The 18,906-nt window shown below is 49.8% G+C and overlaps 1 protein-coding gene across 1 annotated transcript; it reads left to right on the plus strand.

The window, feature by feature from the left end:
• Window positions 1–1,082: 1,082 nt before the first annotated feature.
• On the plus strand, window positions 1,083–18,776 carry VARS1 (valyl-tRNA synthetase 1). Its single transcript, XM_043963331.1, has 30 exons — window positions 1,083–1,204; window positions 1,985–2,414; window positions 4,237–4,371; window positions 4,590–4,728; window positions 5,189–5,313; window positions 5,404–5,488; window positions 5,884–5,984; window positions 6,173–6,300; window positions 7,029–7,193; window positions 7,587–7,668; window positions 8,992–9,111; window positions 9,251–9,359; window positions 9,439–9,533; window positions 10,066–10,156; window positions 10,483–10,607; window positions 10,821–10,924; window positions 11,014–11,172; window positions 11,332–11,422; window positions 11,801–11,906; window positions 12,003–12,073; window positions 12,305–12,430; window positions 12,936–13,040; window positions 13,369–13,437; window positions 14,694–14,772; window positions 14,960–15,087; window positions 15,451–15,606; window positions 16,029–16,235; window positions 16,351–16,462; window positions 16,629–16,954; window positions 18,623–18,776. Exons 2-30 carry the CDS (start codon window positions 2,028–2,030, stop codon window positions 18,689–18,691), a joined length of 3,795 nt encoding a protein of 1,264 aa, XP_043819266.1. The 5' UTR covers window positions 1,083–1,204; window positions 1,985–2,027; the 3' UTR covers window positions 18,692–18,776.
• The last annotated feature ends 130 nt before the right edge of the window (window positions 18,777–18,906 follow it).

The following is an 18,906-nucleotide window of genomic DNA, read 5'->3' on the forward strand; positions in this document are numbered from 1 at the left end:
TCGGGGCACACATAGTCGATACTTAATAAATGCTTCTCGACTCACTTTCAGACCTCTAATCATTTTTTTATCTGGACTATTCCAATAGCCTAATCTGCTCCTGCTACCACTTTCACTTCAGTACATCCCACACACAGACGCCAAATCGATAATCCTAAAGTACTTGAGCAAATGTTCAAGAAACCAGTGGGTCCCCGTCACCTTTAGGATAAAATACGAAGTCCTCTGTTTGGCATTTAAAGTCCTTCACAATCTGATGTCAGCCCCATTCCATGGCACTAACACCCTACCCCCACCCGTGCACCCGGCATTTCAGTCAAATTGTGCTATTTGATGTTCCCGGGGCATTCCCTTCTCCATACTTTGCACGGGCTGCCCCCCCCCCCCCCCATCCCTTCCACCCAACTCCCTTCAAGTCTCAGATTCCCCGGTAGTGCTCCTCTCCCCACGTCCACCCCCACCCCCATCACTGCCCCCAGCACTGATCTGTACATATCTTGTTTTTGTTTGCGGGCATCTCTCACTACTCTACTCTCATGTTTTATTTGTATCCCTAAAGCGTTTCGTAATAAGCGCTTAATATGAAATACTTGTTGAAATGCCTCCTGCTTTGGGAGACCAAACGTGCGAGCAGGAAACCCATCCAAAGGAACCTGCCCCCACGAAAGGGCGATCACTGGGCCGGAGGGCCGGACGCGTGGGTCTGGGCCCAAGACTCCGGGGGGTAGTGCTGGAAATCACGCAGGAGTCACTGGAGCCAGCGCGCGCTTCTAAGCCCCAGACTGGGGCGATTGTTGAATGCGTGCCCCACCCCCTCCCGCCAGGAGTCCCCGAGCCTTACCCCTCAGGACCCAAGGCCTGCCCCCACCCTCCCACCGACCCTAACTCCCCCGCCCCCCCGCCCGCCCCCCCAATCCCTAACCACCCCAACCACCAGGGTCAGGCCCCATTCCGGGAACGAGATCTGTCCTCCGCCCCTCCCCGCCCTGTCCCCTCCCCACCCCGCCAGGGTAGTGCCTCTCCTTTTTTTGGAACAGGCGCCGGGCCAAACAGCTATGAGACCTGGGGGCCTTCGAAGAACCCGGAAGTGTTGGTCTGTCACAAAGGCGACAAGACACGTGGAGGAAGTCGCGGCTTTGGTTGGAGCCGGTGTTCGCTGGTAGCCGGGGAGGACCCCGAGCTATTCCCGCCGCTCCGCTTCAGGGTACGGTCCCACCTTCCCCGAAGCTGCCATCCGCTGCCCTTCTCCTTAGGCCCTTCTCCAGCCTTGATGGCTGCGAAGCGACCGGCCAACTTGTTCACCAGTCCCCCCCCCCCCACGCCCCCTGGCCGGCAGATACCCTGCCCCTCTGTCCCTCCCCATAGTCCGGAGATGAAGTCGTTAGCCCTTCTTCAGCGATAGATTTCCTCAGGATCGCCGTCTAGCCTTCCCTAACGCCCCTTTCCCTTCGTAGTCTACCTGTCAAGAAACCCTCATTCCCTGACACTTGGGTCCACAAGCGATGGACCAGCGTCCCGCCTCCCTCCCTTCCTCACTACTCCCTCACCAGCCATCGTTCCGTGTTCATCATAGAGGCCTGTTACCCCCACCCCAGCCTCCAACCTTTCCCCGTCCAGGGGACACCAAGATGGGATTTAAGTGCTTTTCCCCCAGCGTCCCCGACTTCCCTACTATGGTACTGGAGACAGTTGGGGCCCAAAGGAGGGGGTATAGGAGAGGAAACGGTTCTTGACAGTGGCCTCAGGATCGTTGGCTAAACCCCTTCCCTAATATTTTATTATCTTCATCTCCTCATCCCAACTCCCATTTCACAAATTTTTCACTTTCGTTTGCCTGTAGGGGATGGGGAGTTCGAAGTGAGGACTGATGAAGCCTGATAGCCTAAAGTTTTGTCTGTGCTTTACCCCATGGCCTCTATCCTGTTTTCTTTGAGATCCCCTTGTGTCCTGCCTCTCCCTTAAGGCTTTCTTTTTCTTTTCCCAGGTCTCTCCAAGTGTGGTGGAGGCTCCTGCCACACCAGGGGACCATGTCCATCCTATATGTCTCTCCTCACCCTGATGCCTTCCCCAGTCTCAGGGCCCTCATTGCTGCTCGATATGGGGAATCTGGATCTGGCCCAGGGTGGGGAGGGCCTCCTCCTCGGGTTTGCCTCCAGCCACCCCCTACCAGTGGAACTTCCATCCCTCCACCACGTCTGCCAGTCCTGGAGCAGGGACCAGGGGGCCTGAGGGTGTGGGGAGCAGCAGCTGTTGCCCAGCTGCTGTGGCCCGCAGGGATGGGGGGCCCTGGAGGGAGCAGGGGAGCCACCCTTGTCCAGCAGTGGGTCAGTTATGCTGATGGAGAGCTTGTGCCTGCTGCCTGTGGGGCCACACTACCTGCTTTAGGGCTTCGGAACCCAACCCAGGACCCTCAGGTGAAGGGGGGGGGGTCATGGGAAGGAATTGGGAAATTGGGAAGAAAATGGGAAAGGTTGAATTAGAGGGTGGGTTATGGGGGGAAAAGGAGATGGTGAGATAAGTGCAGTGAAAGGAGTGCTGGATTTGGAATCGGAAGGCTTAGGGAGTTCAAGAACTGCTGCTTTCCAGGTGTGACCTCAAGTTTTGTCTCATCTTTCTGAGCCAGAGATTATTCACCTGCAAAGTTGGGGTACTTACACCAACTATTTTATAGGATTATTTTCAAGCTAAAGGATATTCATATACACACATGTTTTATAAACCATAAAACCCTTTACAAATATAAGCCTTTATTTTTTTTATCATAAAAGTATTTTATTATTTTCCAGTTACGTGTAAAGATAGTTTTCAACATTTGTTTTTATAAGATTTTTGGTTCCAGATTTTTCTCCCTCCCTTCCCTCCCCTCTCCCCAAGACAGAAAGCAATTTGATAGGGGTTATATATGTACAGTCACATTTTAAAATATTTCTGCATTAGTCATATTGTGAAAGAAGAATCAGAACACAAGGGGAAAACCTTAAAAAAGAAAAAAACCAGCCAAAAAGTAGAAACAGCATTCTGCATTCAGAATTCACAGTTCTTTTTTCTGGATATGGAGAACATCTTCCATCATGAGTTCTTTGGAATTGTCTTGGATCATTGTACTGCTAAGAAGAGAGCCAAGTCTATCACAGTTGCTCATCACACAATGTTGCTATTACTGTGTACAGTATTCTCCTGGTTCTGCTCACTTCACTCAGCATCAGTCCACTTAAGTCTTTCCAGGTTTTTCTGAACTCTGACTGATCATCATTTCTTTTTTTTTTTTCATCATTTCTTATAGCACAGTAGTATTCCATTACATTCACATACCACAACTTGTTCAGCCATTCCCCAATTGATGGGCATTCCCTTGATTTCCAATTCTTTGCCACCACAAAGAGAGCTGCTATAAATATTTTTGTACACATGGGTCCTTTTCCCTTTTCTATGTTCTCTTTGGAATATAGACCTAGTAGTGGTATTACTGGGAGGGTTTTTGGGGGGTTTTTTTGCCTAGACTTGTGATTTCATTGGTGCCAGTCATTCCTGGTGTGGAAATTCCATACACTAATGTAGATCAACATTAATTCTGTGACTTAGTCATAGTTACCATTGTGGCTTGTTAATTTAGGTTTTGAATTACACAAATGAGGAGAGACAGAATAAGAATGATGAATAGAAATTGATTTGAAGGGGAGGGGAGAGACTGAGGAATGAGAGAACAATAGAGAGAATTTAAATGATTGGGAAACAAGATGGAGGGGAAGGGAACCAAGACCAAAGTTAGGCGTTTGGGCTTGTAGGTAGGAGAAAAATCTTATTTCTGAAGATCATTAAGAAGAAAATTAATAGTATGACACTAAGATGGGAATGAATCCTGGGGGGTGGTGGGGAAAAATAGCTGACATTTTTGTGGCATTTCAGTATTTGGAAAACATAAGAGTACAGGGCCTGAAGTCAGGGAAACTCATTTTCCTGACTTAAAATCTGGCCTCAGACACTTACTAGCTCTGTGACCCTGGGCAAGTCACTTAACTCTGTTTTGCCTCAGTTCCTCATCTATAAAATGAGCTGGAGAAGGAAATGACAAACCACTTTGCCAAGAAAATCCCTAATGTAGTCACAGAGAGTCAAACATGACTGAACTGAACAGTGGCCTCAAATATCCCAAGTGGGATTTGAACCCAGATTTCTTTTGACTACAATTTCATTATTGCCTTCCCTTTTTACCCCCTGTTTATTCCCTCTTCTCAGGCAGCTCTGGGAGCCCTAGGACGGGCACTGGGCCCACTGGAGGAGAGACTCAGGATGCACACCTATTTGGCAGGAGAAGCCCCCACTTTGGCTGACCTGGCAGCTGTTACAGCCCTTCTGCTACCCTTCCGCTATGTGAGTTGCCCTGCCCTGGGGTGGACTGAGGAAGAGGACTCTTTGGGGGGGCGGGAGCGGGGAGAGAAACCAGACCTAGGAGAGGGTGCAGTGAAAAGGGTGAGTGTCAGGGCAGTGTGTGGAGACAAAGGAGGGGGATGTCTGGTCAGTCTGGCTGAGTAGGGGGGATGCTATAGCTTCCCTTCATCTGGCCCTCTATACCTCCTCCTCCTCCCTAGGTTCTAGACCCTCCTGCTCGCTGGGCTTGGGGCAATGTGAGCCGCTGGTTCATGACATGCATCCAGCAACCAGAATTTCGGGCTGTGTTAGGGGAAGTGGCCCTGTGCTCAGGGGTACGGCCTGTCCCACAACAACCAGGTAAGGATTGTAGAAGGGGAAGCTGAGTGGATCATAGAATTGTAGGATCACAGGTTTAGAGTTAGAAGGACCTTAGAAGCAATCAGTGCAACTCTCTCATTTTACAGATGAGGAAACTGAGACCCAAAGAGAAGTGACTATCCCAGGTCCTCTGATTGCAAATTCATGGTTCAAAATTTCTTCTCTACCATATAGTATTCTCAAGGATACCCATTCCCCATCCTCTATAGAGCTCACTTCCTGTCTTTGGCTTATAAATGAGAGAGGAGTTGTGGAGAACTGGAGAGAGGATGGAGAGAGAAGTGGTATTCAGGGACTGATGGAGGAAGAGATGAGTTAGTCAAACAGTAGAGGAGGAAGCAATGAGCAAAGTGGTACCAAGCTAACATTTTCTGACTCTGACTTGAAAGAAACAGCTACTTTCTGCAAAGACTCCCAGAGGGTTGAACCTTTTTCTCAGGCTCTGACGCTTCTGGGCCTCCCAAGACTGCAGCCCAGCTGAAAAAGGAAGCAAAGAAGCGGGAAAAGCTGGAAAAATTTCAACAGAAGCAAAAGAACCAGCTGCATCAGCCCCCTCCTGGGGAGGTAAGGGCTGGGGAGAAAAGGGAGGGAGAAGGGGCCAAGAGTGGGAGTGCCCTAGAACAGGATCTGAATCATCTTCTCTCTGCCGTACAGAAGAAGCCGAAAACTGAGAAGAAGGAGAAACGAGACCCTGGGGTCATAACTTATGACATCCCCACCCCACCAGGGGAGAAGAAAGGTATTGGGCAGGAGGAGGAGAAACATAGCAGCATCTCTTCCTTCCCCCTGACTCCTAAGCTGAATCCATCTCCTCTATCTGGGGAGAAGGAGAGCTAGTGTGTCCTGGTAGATAGAGAATTGGACTCAGATTCAGGAAGACTTAGATTCAGGCCCTGCCTTGATACATAATGGCTGTGTGATTCTTGGCAAGTTACTTTACCTATCTCTACTCTGGGCAACTCTCTTAAAAATATATGTTGCAGAGAAGTCGCTGACCTGCATTGCTAGTGGGAGTTTCCTTATCCGGGAGTTCCCATGGCTACTGAAAGCAGAGGTCTAGTCCTTCCCCCTCCCCTCCATTCCTATCTTCCTCTATGCCCAATGACCTCACTGACCTGTCTTCTCCTTCTTCAGATGTCAGTGGCTCCATGCCCGATTCCTATAGCCCCCAGTATGTTGAGGCTGCTTGGTACTCGTGGTGGGAGAGCCAAGGATTCTTCAAACCAGAGTATGGGGTAAGGATGTGGCTGGTTGCTGTTCCCCTTAAAAGGACTCTGAGCTAAAGTGGAGGGCTAGATTGAGAACCAACAGCTGGGGGCGGGGTTAGATACTGGGGTCTGAGAAGGGAGTGTTGGCTAGAGTGGCCAGAGCTGAGGGAGGCTGAAAAGTCTAAAGGTCATTTGTTCCTTTATGTTCTCCTTAGCGTTCCAGTGTGTCAGAGCCTAATCCTCGAGGCATCTTCATGATGTGCATCCCACCTCCCAACGTGACAGGGTCCCTACACCTTGGCCATGCCCTCACCAATGCCATCCAGGACTCACTGACCCGATGGTGAGGCCCTTCTATTTCCCAAGATCCTTCTCCGTGGTCCCTGGTCCACTTCCAGTTCCTTCTTTTCATTGGCTTCCCTCTCTCCCCCTTTGTTTTCTATTCCTTTGATAAGTTTTTCTCCATGGTCCTGTTTCTTCTCTCACTGGTTCACCTTTTTTCCCCTTATTTCTTTATTTCCCATTGGCTTCTTTGTCCTCTGTTTCCTTTTCTTTTCCTTGCTATTTCCATGACTAAATTCTTATTTATCCATCTTGGAATAACCTTTGGTGTCTTAATGGGCTCTTTTGTCATCCTTCTCCAGTTCAGTGGTTTATAGAGTCCCTTCCCTAACTTGTAGTAATGCAGTCTGACCCATCCACCTTCAAAACCTGATTCCCTTTTTTTCTAAGTTGGTCCATTGGCCTTCTATGTTTGTGCTTCCCTTCCTTATCAACATAACCACCAAGTCTCTTCTCCAATTGGACTGTTGGCTCTTTCCTTTCTTTTTTTATTTTATTTATTTATTGGGGGGGGGGCAGCGGCAATGAGGGTTAAGTGACTTGCCCAGGGTCACACAGCTAGTAAGTGTCAAGTGTGTCTGAGGCTGGATTTGAGCTCAGGTTCTCCTGAATCCAGAGCTGGTGCTTTATCCACTGCTCCACCTAGCTGCCCTGATTCTTTTCATTCTTAATGAGGCCATACTATTACTGAAACATTGCTTCCCCTAACCCTAACCCTAACCCTTCCAGGCACCGAATGAGAGGAGAGACAACCCTGTGGAATCCAGGCTGTGACCATGCTGGTATTGCCACACAGGTGGTTGTGGAGAAGAAACTATGGCGGGAGCGTGGGCTGAGCCGCCACCAGCTTGGTCGAGAGGCTTTCCTGCAAGAGGTCTGGAAATGGAAGAATGAGTGAGTGCACAACACGTGTCCTTTTCTTTGCATGGATGGATTCACAGAGTCAGGGAGGAATAGCTGACTCCATATTCTCTCTATATAAGAACTTTGATGACCTAGGTCCTCCCTTCTTAAAGACAATGGGGCTCAGTTGTCATTGGTTCTATGATGGTGAGGTGTACTATAGAGAAAGAGAGAGAGGGAGAGAGAGAGAGAGAGAGAGAGAGAGAGAGAGAGAGAGAGAGAGAGAGAGAGAGTGTGTGTGTGTGTGTGTGTGTGTGTGTGTGTGTGTGTGTGTGTGTCTTCATGTCTGTTCTCAGCAGCCAGAGGGGACATGAGGATTAGGGATTAGGAAGAGTGGAAAGGGAGAGGTATGTGACCCAAAGCTTTTCCTTCATTTATCTCCAGGAAGGGAGACCGGATTTACCATCAGCTAAGGAAGCTTGGTGGCTCTTTGGACTGGGATCGAGCTTGTTTCACCATGGACCCTGTGAGTTTAGAAGGTGTCCCAGGGAATTGGGATCAGGAGTATGGAGTTCACTAGATTTGGTGACCCAGCAGCATCACTTATGGACCAGTAAATCTTTAGTGAATTGCTTTCTATGCACACAGCACTGTGAGCTAAGTGCAGTGAGAGAAAAATAGGAGATATTGTCCTTGCTTTCAGTGGGCTTACAAGAAGCCCCTTGTAAGGGAAGGTGGTGTTAGCAACCATTTTGAGAGATGTAGCTATGGCTATGCACTCCATTGACCCAGATATTAGGTGTAAAGGGCAGAGTCTCACTAGCCGGTCCATCCACCCACAGGTATTATTTATTAGGTACAACCTCTTGTGCCCCTCTTTAAGGGGTTTCCTGATCAGCCCATAGATTGAGTAAAAACAACAGGGGACAATAAAGTATTAGCTTAAGCAAATAAGCCTTTTTTCATCTTTCCTCGATGGTAGCATTAAGTCCAAACTCTTGTGCCTGGTTTTCAAGGCCCTAGGATCATAGGGTTTAGAACTGGAAGGGAGCTCCGAGATCATCTGGTCCAACTGCTTCCTTTGATAGATGAGGAAATTGAGGCCCAGAGATATTATAGGATCATAGATTTAGAGCTGGGATGGTCCTTAGAGGCCACCTTGTCCAACCCCGTCATTTTATAGATGAAGAAACTGAGACTTGGGGAGGTTAAGTGAAGCTTGTCCATTGTCCCAGAGATGGGCAGAACCAGGAATCTGCCCAGGTCTCCCGGTTCCAGGTCCCAGTGGACTTTTCCCAGCATACTCTGTCTGCTCTTAAACAGGCTGGACTCCTCGGTGTTCCCAAGACACAGCCAGTGTATACTTGAGGCTGTTATCAGCAGACAGAATCATTACTGCTGGAGGAAACACACAGTTCTCTTACAATGGCCAGTCTTTGGTTTGGGGGGTTTTTTGGTTTTTTGCTGGCAATGGGGGTTAAGTGACTCGCCCAGGGTCACACAGCTAGTAAGTGTCAAGTGTCTGAGGCCAGATTTGAACTCAGGTACTCTTGAATCCAGGGCCAGTGCTTTAACCACTGCACCATCTAGCTGCCCCCCAGGGCCAGTCTTGTGTCCCTAAACATGGGGACAGGGGAGTAGAGGGAAGGGAACCACAGTAAAGGCTGAAAACCATTGCCCTCATGATCCTTGACAGAGAGAAGACTGTTCTCCCCAGTCATGTGGTGGGAGTGACCAGGCCCCCACCAGGGTTTTCTTTTTCCCCTTCACCCTAGCAACTAGTAGCCCTCTCTCCAAGAGGAAAAGATCCTCCTCTTTAACCCTTGTCCCCCATCCTACCCCTTCCCAGAAACTCTCAGCAGCGGTCACAGAAGCTTTTGTCCGTCTCCATACTGATGGTGTCATTTACCGGAGTACCCGCCTTGTCAATTGGTCCTGTAGTCTCAACTCTGCCATCTCTGACATTGAGGTGAGTTGTATCCCCAGGAAGATCTCAGGCCTCACCAGTCTAGCTTCCTGGCTTTTCTCCATTGTCCTAATGCATTCATTTCCTGTCACATAAAGCTCCTTTTCTGATTGCCCTGATTCTTCCCCTGATTTCTCCAAAGGTGGATAAGAAGGAGCTGTCAGGCCGAACCCTGCTCTCTGTCCCAGGCTATCAGGAGAAGGTGGAATTTGGGGTCATTGTTTCTTTTGCCTACAAAATACAAGATTCAGGTAGGATCCAAGGACAACTGGGGTCCCCTATCCCAGGGTAAAAGGCAGAGGCTAAGTCTTTGTTCCTCCCTTTCCCCAGAGAGCAATGAGGAGGTGGTGGTAGCAACCACTAGAATTGAGACCATGTTGGGAGATGTAGCTGTGGCTGTGCACCCCAACGACCCTAGATACCAGGTAAAGGGAAGATTCTCTCACCCGTCTACCCAACTACAAGTCTTCCTTATTAAGTTCAACCTCTATGTTAGCCAGGCTCCAGGACAGAAGCACAACAATCCCTGCTCTCCAGAAGCAACTAGAATAAATCTGTCCTCAGAAGAAGGGGCTGTGGGTGGGAGGGGACATGAGGGTTCCGAGGAGAAGACTCACATAAAGCAGGTTGTTTCCCTATCTGGTGCTGTGTATTTCTGTTCAGTGGACCCCAGACTGAGCTACAGGGGGTTCTAAGAAGGACAGACTGGGTGGGATTTCTCCTAGACATGGGAATGGTTGAGAACATTGAAGAAGGCTATAAATCCATTCTTGAGAATGAAGTCCTTTGGGGTTGGGGAGGTAAGGACAGTCACAGTCTGGCTTACATCAGGGAGGATATCTGTGTTCTATCCCTTGTGTTTGACTCTCCCTCCTCATGCCCCTGGCCCAGAAGGATCCTGCATCTAAGCCTGGGTGGTAGTGCTGACCTTTTCTGTCCTGCTCCCTTTGTCCCCAGCACCTTCGGGGAAAGAGTGTTATGCACCCATTCCTCCTTCGAAGCCTTCCTATCATCTTTGATGAGTTTGTAGACATGGAGTTTGGCACTGGTGAGTTGGGAAGAGCTAGGAAGGAGTAGACTTCTCATGCAACCCTCTGGGGACAAGGATGAGAGGAGGCCTTTTTCATAAGTTTGGGGACTAGGGAAGGGGCAGAGCATTCCTTCCCTTACTATTTCTCCAGCGGATACAGAAAGTAGATTTGCTTAGAGCAGGAGCTTTCCCAGAGATTTGAGGGAGAAGCTTCTTCTTGCGGTGACCCATCTGGACAGTGGCCTGGGGAGTGTGGGTACCTCCAGTTCTTTTGGGATTAGGAACCTTTGTTTCATGGTAACCGATGCTGTAACCCTCATGCCCTTGTCTTCTCCTGCCACTAGGCGCTGTGAAAATCACACCAGCCCATGATCAGAATGACTATGAGGTTGGGCAGAGGCACAAGCTAGAGGCAGTGAGCATCATGGACCACCGAGGCAACCTCATTAATGTTCCCCCTCCCTTTCTGGTGAGAAGGGTTAACAGGTGGAGTAGCTGGGAGGGGGATGGGAAATCTGACAGACAGAGAGGAGAAGGGGAGAAGAGAGAAGCCCCACAATTGTGGGGCTAGATACAGGGACAGGCTTAGGGTTGAGGAAACAGAAAGGGCTGTGGAGCCCTGGGTGCTGTGGAGGGGGTGGGTGCTCCTAGGGCTCCAGCTGACATTTCTTCCACCTTGTAGGGCCTTCCTCGGTTTGAGGCAAGGAAAGCAGTGTTGGCAGCCCTAAAAGAAAAAGGACTGTTCCGCTCAGTGAAGGACAATCCAATGGTGGTACCTTTGTGCAAGTAAGTGCAAATCTTTCACCTGGAGACCAGGGCAGACCTCCAGGAAAAGGGTCTCACTTTTCATGTGTCTTTCTCTTTCTGCTCTGCAGCCGCTCCAAGGATGTAGTTGAACCCCTGCTTAAGCCCCAGTGGTATGTGAGGTGCGGGGAGATGGCCCAGGCAGCCAGTGCAGCTGTGACCCGGGGTGACCTTAAGATAGTGCCTGAGATCCATCAGAAAATATGGCACAGCTGGATGGACAACATCAGGTATGTCAGGGGAGGGCTGGGGTGGCTAAAAGCAGAGACCAGTGTGGGGTTGTGAGACAGGACTGGAGGAGAAGAAAGGGGCAAGGATTTAGTCAGGAGAGGAGGATGGTGGTCTTTAGCCCCTTCTCCTAACTCTGGACTCTTTCCCTTCCTCCCCAGAGACTGGTGCATCTCTCGGCAGCTGTGGTGGGGTCATCGAATCCCTGCCTACTTTGTCACGGTCAACGATCCTGGAGTACCCCCTGGGGAGGTGAAAGAACTGGATCTTGGCCTACCTGGGAGAGAGGGGAGGATATGGGGGGCAAGCAAAGTCAAAGACTCAGGAACTATATTTCACATCTGTGCTCAGAGACCTTCTGGGATCTGGGGGTGGAGGCAGGAGTAGATGAAGTGAAACTGACAAGGCGAACAGGGATCCCTTTGGGAGAATTAGGGGCATGAAGGACTGAATTCCAGGGTTCTTGAGGAGAATGAGAACGTGGGCAGCGGGGAGGGGATAGAGGCTGGGGATCCACAGATGGGGCAGGGCCGATGCCCACACACCTGCAAAGGAAAGAGGAAGAAGCATGGTCCAAGGAGAGTCGAGTGCCAAGGGTATCAGTCACATGTCTTCTCACTCTGGGGACAGGATCCTGATGGTCGGTATTGGGTGAGCGGTCGAAGCGAGGAGGAGGCGAAGGAGAAGGCAGCCAAGGAGTTTGGAGTATCCCCAGACAAGATCAGTCTCTCCCAGGGTAAGAGCACTGAGGAGTCCGAGGGGACAACTGTGCTAGAGCTGGACCCCACATTCCCGCCTGACGACCCAGCCTGATTGCTCTTCCCCCTTGCAGATGAGGATGTCTTGGACACATGGTTCTCCTCCGGCATCTTTCCCTTTTCCATCTTTGGATGGCCCAACCAGGTACAGAGGTTGGGCTCTAATGTTTGGATCCCCCATAGGCCTTGTAGGGCAAGGTACTGGCTTACTGGTGAAAGAGACTTGGGGGTTGAAGCCTGGCCAGTAGGTTGGGGGATGAGAATGGAAGAGTCGATACTGGTTATGAGGGAAATAGAATGGGGAAGCAGGTGTCTGTGTCCTGGACCTTTGCACCTTAGAAACCTGGGTCCCTGTTATGTTCTACCTTCCCTTCAGACGGAGGACCTAAGTATATTCTACCCAGGGACCCTCCTGGAGACAGGACATGATATTTTATTCTTCTGGGTAGCCCGGATGGTGATGCTGGGTCTGAAGCTAACAGGGAAACTGCCCTTCAAAGAGGTAGGAACAACAGTCCTTCCCTATGTAAACTGGGGCTTCTGGCACTGGGCCCCCCAGCTCTGTCCAATATTGGAGGTTCCATCTTCAGTTTGAGTCAACTTCTGATACCACTGCACCTACCCCTCCCTGCCCCCCACAAAAAAACCTAATTCCACAAAGGATATCTTCGAAATCTGTGACCTGGGAAACATTCCCTATCCTGGGACATCTGCTTTGAGGGCCTCCACTGGGACACTCAGCATATTACCCCCAGAATATCAAAGCCATCTGCATGACCTCTGGGAAAGGATGGGGTCTGAGGGATAAGCCAAATTGTAGGCCACTAGAAACCTATAGAGAATTAAGGTGAATTGCATGATGGATAATTGAGTCAAGGATTGTGGGGGTAGAGAACTCCTTCAGTGTTTCTGTTATTTGGATCTAGTAGGAGTAGAAAGAGAAAAGCCATCTGACTTGTGACCCCTTATTTCCTTCCTTCCCCCAACCCCCTGCACTGTCCCCAAAGGTTTATCTTCATGCCCTTGTCAGAGATGCCCATGGCCGGAAAATGAGCAAATCACTTGGCAATGTCATTGACCCCCTGGATGTCATCAGTGGGCTCTCTCTGCAGGTAAGGCTAGATATGCAGGGCCTGGAGAATGGAGTGAAGGGGACTTTGGGGATCAAGAAAAAGATTTCTTAATCTCGGGTCTGTGAGAATGAGTGAGTATGTGAGTGTGTGTGTGTGTGTTGATAACCATATTCTAATATAATTAGTTTCCTTGTAGTTCTGCATATTTTGTATTTAAAAACAGTCTTCTGAAAAGGGTCCATAGGCTTCACCAGACCACCAGAGGGTTCCATGACCAAAAAAAAAAGAAGTTAAGATTCCCCTCTTCTCAGGAATTGCTGGACCTTCTCTGCTGAGTTTTTCCAATCGCTCTATCATCTCTACTTAGGGACTCCATGACCAGCTACTGAACAGCAACCTTGACCCTGGTGAAATGGAGAAGGCCAAGGAGGGGCAGGTATAGTGTATTAGAGGCTGGGGAGATGTGGAAGCTCAGGGGAATAGAAATGGGGAAGGAACTGGAGAGTACAAAGCCCTAGGAGAAAGGAAGGGGAGAAGGAGGATGTCGTACTCCATCAAGTGCTGGCTTTGGAGTCAGAAGGATCCTCATTACATGGCAAAGGTAAAGGGAATGAGACTCAGCTCCTGCCGGTTGTCCTTGGTTAGCATCCCAGTGTCCACAGGTCCTTCATGAAACTTGGATCTTGAAGCCAGAAAAGAAACTGATATCACCAGATTCCATGAATTTATTTAGTGGCTATGTGACCGTGAGCCAAGTCATATAACCTCTCCAAGCCCCATTTTCCCCACCTAAAAAAATGAAGGAGGTGGACTAGATAGCCTCTAATCAATCAGTCAATCAATATACATTTATTAATTGCCTACTGGATGCTTAGGCATCTAGGTGGCACAGTGGATTGCATGCAGAGCCTGGAGTCAGGAAGACTCCTTTGTGAATTCAAATCCAGCCATTTACTAGCTGTGTGACCCTGGGCAAGTCACTTCACCCTGTTTGCCTCAGTTTCCTCGTTTGTAAAATGAGCTGGAGAAGGAAACAGCAAACCATTCCAGGATCTTTGCCAAGAAAAGTCCAAATGGGATCATGAAGAGTCAGACAGGACTAAAAAAATGACTCAATAACAACTGCTATGTGCTAGGCATTAGTGATAGAGACACAAAGAATGAAACATGGGGCAGCTAGGTGGCGTAGTGGATAAAGCACCGGCCCTGGATTCAGTACTCCCTGAGTTCAAATCTGGCCTCAGACACTTGACACTTAACTAGCTGTGTGACCCTGGGCAAGTCACTTAACCCTCATTGCCCTGCAAAAAAAAAAAAAAAGAAACATTCCCTCTCCTCTAAGGTACTTACTTCCTGATAGGGTAGACAGCAGTTACATATATGACAATATACAGAGTAACTGGAAAGAGAACAAAAACAAATCAGTACCAAGGAGTAAAAGGCGAGGGAGAGGAAATCAGAAAAGGCTTCATGGAGGAGGAGTCTTGAAGGGATGCTTTGACATCGAGGTGAGACAGAGAGTTGTAGACAAGAGGAACATCCAAAACCGAGGCTTGGAGATGGAAGACCCTGTGTTTTCCTGCCCGCTCTGCATCTGTGATCCCTTTGGGATTGAAGAAGAGAGAAAGGAGGGCTATTTGTAGGGGCGTCTAAGGATCTCTTCTCTCTGACATATCTTATCTCCCCATGTAGAAGGCAGATTTCCCCAATGGAATCCCTGAGTGCGGCACAGATGCTCTCAGATTTGGACTTTGTGCCTACACCTCTCAGGGTATGACCTTACACCCCCCATTAACCCACCCTGCTCTCCCAGGCTGTGCTGGAGGTCTGTCTTCCTGCTGTACTACATGGAGCCTGCTAGCCCTGGGGCCCTGGTGGGTGGGGTGACGGACAGTATGGGGAGGTGGGAAAAGTGTGCATCCTGATCCTCCTTTGCTCACTCCTCACTGTCTCCCCAGGCCGGGACATTAACCTGGATGTGAATCGAATCCTTGGGTATCGACATTTCTGTAACAAGCTCTGGAATGCCACCAAGTTTGCCCTGAGGGCTTTGGGAGCTGGATTTGTACCCTCACCTACTCCCCAGGTTAGGGCCTTAGGGGCTGATAGGGGGAGGACAGTACCCCCAAACTCTTTTCAAATAGAGTTGAATAGGCACTAGGTTGTTCTTGGGGGTGATGGGATTTCTGAGGACAGTTCCACCCACATGTGAGTGATTACCTTAAACCTGTTTAAACCAATTCCTTGAGATTCTATCCATTTATATGGTTCCTTACCCCAGACAGTAGAATTTTCCATTGGCCAGATGCAGATGGCTTGAGGTCCTCTGAGGGCTTGACCCCAAATATGGCAGCAGTTTCTGCTGAGCTGACTCATTCCAATCCCTGGGATTGATATTCTCCCTGCTTATACCCCCGCTACACACACTACCTACCATCATCCTGTGTAGGCCAACAATCAGGAGAGCTTGGCTGACCGCTGGATTAGGAGCCGCCTGAGTGAAGCTGTTAGCCTGAGCGACCAGGGTTTCCATGCCTATGACTTCCCCACTGTCACTACTGCCCACTACAGCTTTTGGCTCTATGAGCTCTGCAATGTCTACCTGGTAAGGGGAGGATGGGTTCTGGGGTACATTTTGATTGGGGAGGGTAGATGTATTCTCTCCCAGAGAACCATACGGGGTGCACCAGTGCTCATCAGGGCTCAGGAGGTCTCTCTGGTACCCAGGCCTATAAAAGTGAAAGAAGTGAGTGAGGGAGGCTGGAGAGAAGGGATTTGGGACAGGACAATGCAGAAGGCGACTTGGGATCCTGGGGGAAAGAAAATTATGACTGGCCCTGACTAAGATGTTGCCATAGCACCTAGAGACTTGTTTGGGAGCTCAGGGCTCCACAGTGGGGATGCGAAGTAGCCTGGGTGTCAGGGTGCTTCAAGTTTCTCCTGTTTAAAGTGAGAAAACTGGTCTAGGTAATCTCTGAGGTCCCTTCCAAATCCTACAGGCTGTGATTGGTCTGTTTTTGTCCCTAGGAGTGCCTGAAACCTGTGCTCTCTGGGACAGACCAAGCTGCAGCAGATACTGCCCGGCAGACCCTCTACACTTGCCTGGATGTGGGCCTGAGACTCCTCTCACCCTTTATGCCCTTTGTGACTGAGGAGTTGTATCAGCGCCTGCCACGTCGGGGGCCCCATGCCCCACCCAGTCTCTGCGTTACCCCCTATCCAGAACCCAGTGAGGTTCGTTTTGATGGGGAAGTGGGCGTGGGGCTGAGGGGCACAAGGGAGCCTGACACAGAGAGGATTGAAGGCCTGTCCTGTTTGCTGCCTCATGAACACTTTTGCCTTGTTACAGTTCTCCTGGAAGGATCCTGAGGCCGAGGCCGCTTTTGAGCTTGCACTCAGCATTACCCGGGCTGTGCGCTCTCTCCGAGCAGATTACAACCTCACCCGGAGCCAGCCTGAGTGTGAGGGACCCAGCATGCTTTCTTCTCTCTCCGTCACATCCAGGGCCCCTCAGGCATCCCATCCCATCTTGGTCCCTCTGCCAGCTCCTGCTCACCTCCCTCACCCCCCTCGTCCACCAGCTGTCCAGGCATCTGGCCTCACCTCTCCCTCTTTCTTCAACCACAGGTTTCCTGGAAGTGGCAGATGAGGCGACAGGAACCCAGGCTTCTGCAGTGTCAGGCTATGTGCAGGCCCTCTCCAACACTGGAACTGTGACTGTTCTTCTCCCTGGGTCCCCTGCCCCACAGAGCTGTGCTGTGGGCCTGGCCTCTGACCGCTGCTCTGTCCACCTGCAGCTGCAGGGGCTGGTGGATCCTGCCCGAGAGCTGACAAAGCTCCGGGCCAAACGTGGGGAAGCTGAACGTCAGGCCCAGAGGCTTCGGGAGCGTCGGGCTGTTCCCGACTATGCCACCAAGGTTCCCTCCCAAGTCCAGGAGTCTGAGGAGGCCAAGGTGTGTGGGTCTTTGATGGCGTCCTCCCACCCCACATTAATCCCCACTTCAGGGTCCTCCCTGATTCCCTCTTGGTAAAAGGCCCAAGGCACTGGCCTATATGCTTCTGCCTGGCTACCAACACCTATTTTTGCATCCAAGTTTCTTCTCTCCCATCGTACAGTAGGATGCAATTTCCCAGTTTTCCTCCATCTCTCGTTACATAAGCAAGCACACAGCTCCTTGGCAGTTCCACAGGGATTTTTATTACCGGTAATTGTAAGAATTCGGAAGGTTATAAGTACAAGATAGCCTTACCAAGCCTTTAGCTGTTTTCCTGGGGTCCTTGACATGAATGTTGGGGAGAGGGGCAGGAAGGCTTGGTCTTTCAATAGATCCCTGGCTGGGCTTTTCCACTTACATCTCATGTATACCTAAAAATATCAGATCTGGGAAGATCTGATGATGAGGAAATAGGTCTAGGGAAAGGAAGTATTTTAACAACAGTAGTAGCCACTCATATTTCTACAACTCATACTTCTATGAAATTAGTGGAAATATTATCATCTTGGTTTTACAGGTGAAGAACCTGAAGGCTCAGCCCCTTACCTAAGGTCACATAGCAACTTATCAGGGAAGCCCACATTCATCTTGTGTTTTCTTCTGAGTTAGCCCTATGCTGTATCTCTTTTACTAAAGGGGACTGACATTGGGATATGAGCAAGTAGGCAGGTGTTATTAGGGTTCCTAGGATGCTTTCCCACTCTATTTCCCAGGGTAGATGTGGATTTGGTCAATCAGACATTAAGTAACCTTGCTTGCATTTATATTCTACCTACTCCATTGGCAGTGGGGAGGATACCTTGGCTTCTCTGCATGCCCTTTGGAAGCAGATAATTTAATTTGGGGAGACAATACAGCAGTATTGAAAGTAGGAAGAAAAGGTAGTCCCTGCCTGTGGTATACAATACAAGGGAGGCCCTTATCTCTTAACTCCCCATGGAAAAACCCCAGTTTGTTCCCAGAGAAAATCTCTAGGGCCTGACTGACTCATGTGCTTTTCCTTAGGCAGGTGTATTAGGGTAAAGGAATGATATGCCCCTGAACAGAGTGTTTGTCACCTTCCATTTGGCTCTCACCTGGTGCCCCTGATCCTCCCCTAGACTCACGAACGCCTCATGATGTTGCTGATATGGGAGTGGCATGGGGGGGGGGGAAGTGGGGGGGGGTCTGGTTGGAACTCCAACTTCAAAGACCTACACACCCCTGTGGACGATGATGAGAAAGTACATTTGGTACAATGCTTCAGCCACCTCATGGGAAAATGGGCTTCTAAAGTCCAAGTTTTCTAATTAAATGTGCAGCCTGGATATGCTATCTCTGGGAGCCCAGAGGAGGGAGAAAAGGGAGCAGTGGAGGGATAGGGTAGTAGGTGAGACTGCACAGGATTGGGGCTAGACCTCAAAAGAAATTCATAGAAACTAGGGGCTGCTGGAAAAATGAGCAGAACAGGGTTTGGTCCCTGTTCTTATTTCTCTTGGTGATTTCCTCTTTCCCTTTAGCCCCTCCCTATGGTGTTTCCTCTCTGATCCCTTCCTGGGCTAGAGGGTTTACCTGGATTTTGGAGGCAAGGGGAATCTCCTTTCGACCTTGGGGTTCTCACCAACTCTATCTCCTTCCCCTCCCCAGCTCCAACAGACAGAGGCAGAACTGAAGAAGGTAGAAGAAGCCATTGCCCTGTTTGAGAAGATGCTGTGAGACCTGGAGACAGCTTCTCAACACCCTGACCTCCCATTATTGGGTGGAGGGGTGGTGCTGGAGCAATAAAATATTTTGGCACAAACCTTCTATTTCTTTGTGTGATGAGGAAAAGGTTCCCCTGAGGGAACAGGAATCGGGTGTCTAATTCCTTGGGGAGGAGGGGTGTTGGAGGGGTCAAGAGTCTGAAAGTGGGGGAGCTAGAGGGGAACTGG

This window comes from Dromiciops gliroides, chromosome 4 (assembly GCF_019393635.1).
Source record: "Dromiciops gliroides isolate mDroGli1 chromosome 4, mDroGli1.pri, whole genome shotgun sequence".
In the NCBI taxonomy this organism is placed as follows: Eukaryota; Metazoa; Chordata; class Mammalia; order Microbiotheria; family Microbiotheriidae; genus Dromiciops; species Dromiciops gliroides.

Bases quoted from the DNA above. Each gene is read 5' to 3' on its own strand.
- VARS1 (XM_043963331.1), top strand. From the start codon at position 2,028: ATGTCCATCCTATATGTCTCTCCTCACCCTGATGCCTTCCCCAGTCTC. The intron at 13,438-14,693 runs GTATAGTGTATT...CTCCCCATGTAG, and splicing joins AGAAGGCCAAGGAGGGGCAG to AAGGCAGATTTCCCCAATGG. The intron at 15,088-15,450 runs GTTAGGGCCTTA...CATCCTGTGTAG, and splicing joins TACCCTCACCTACTCCCCAG to GCCAACAATCAGGAGAGCTT.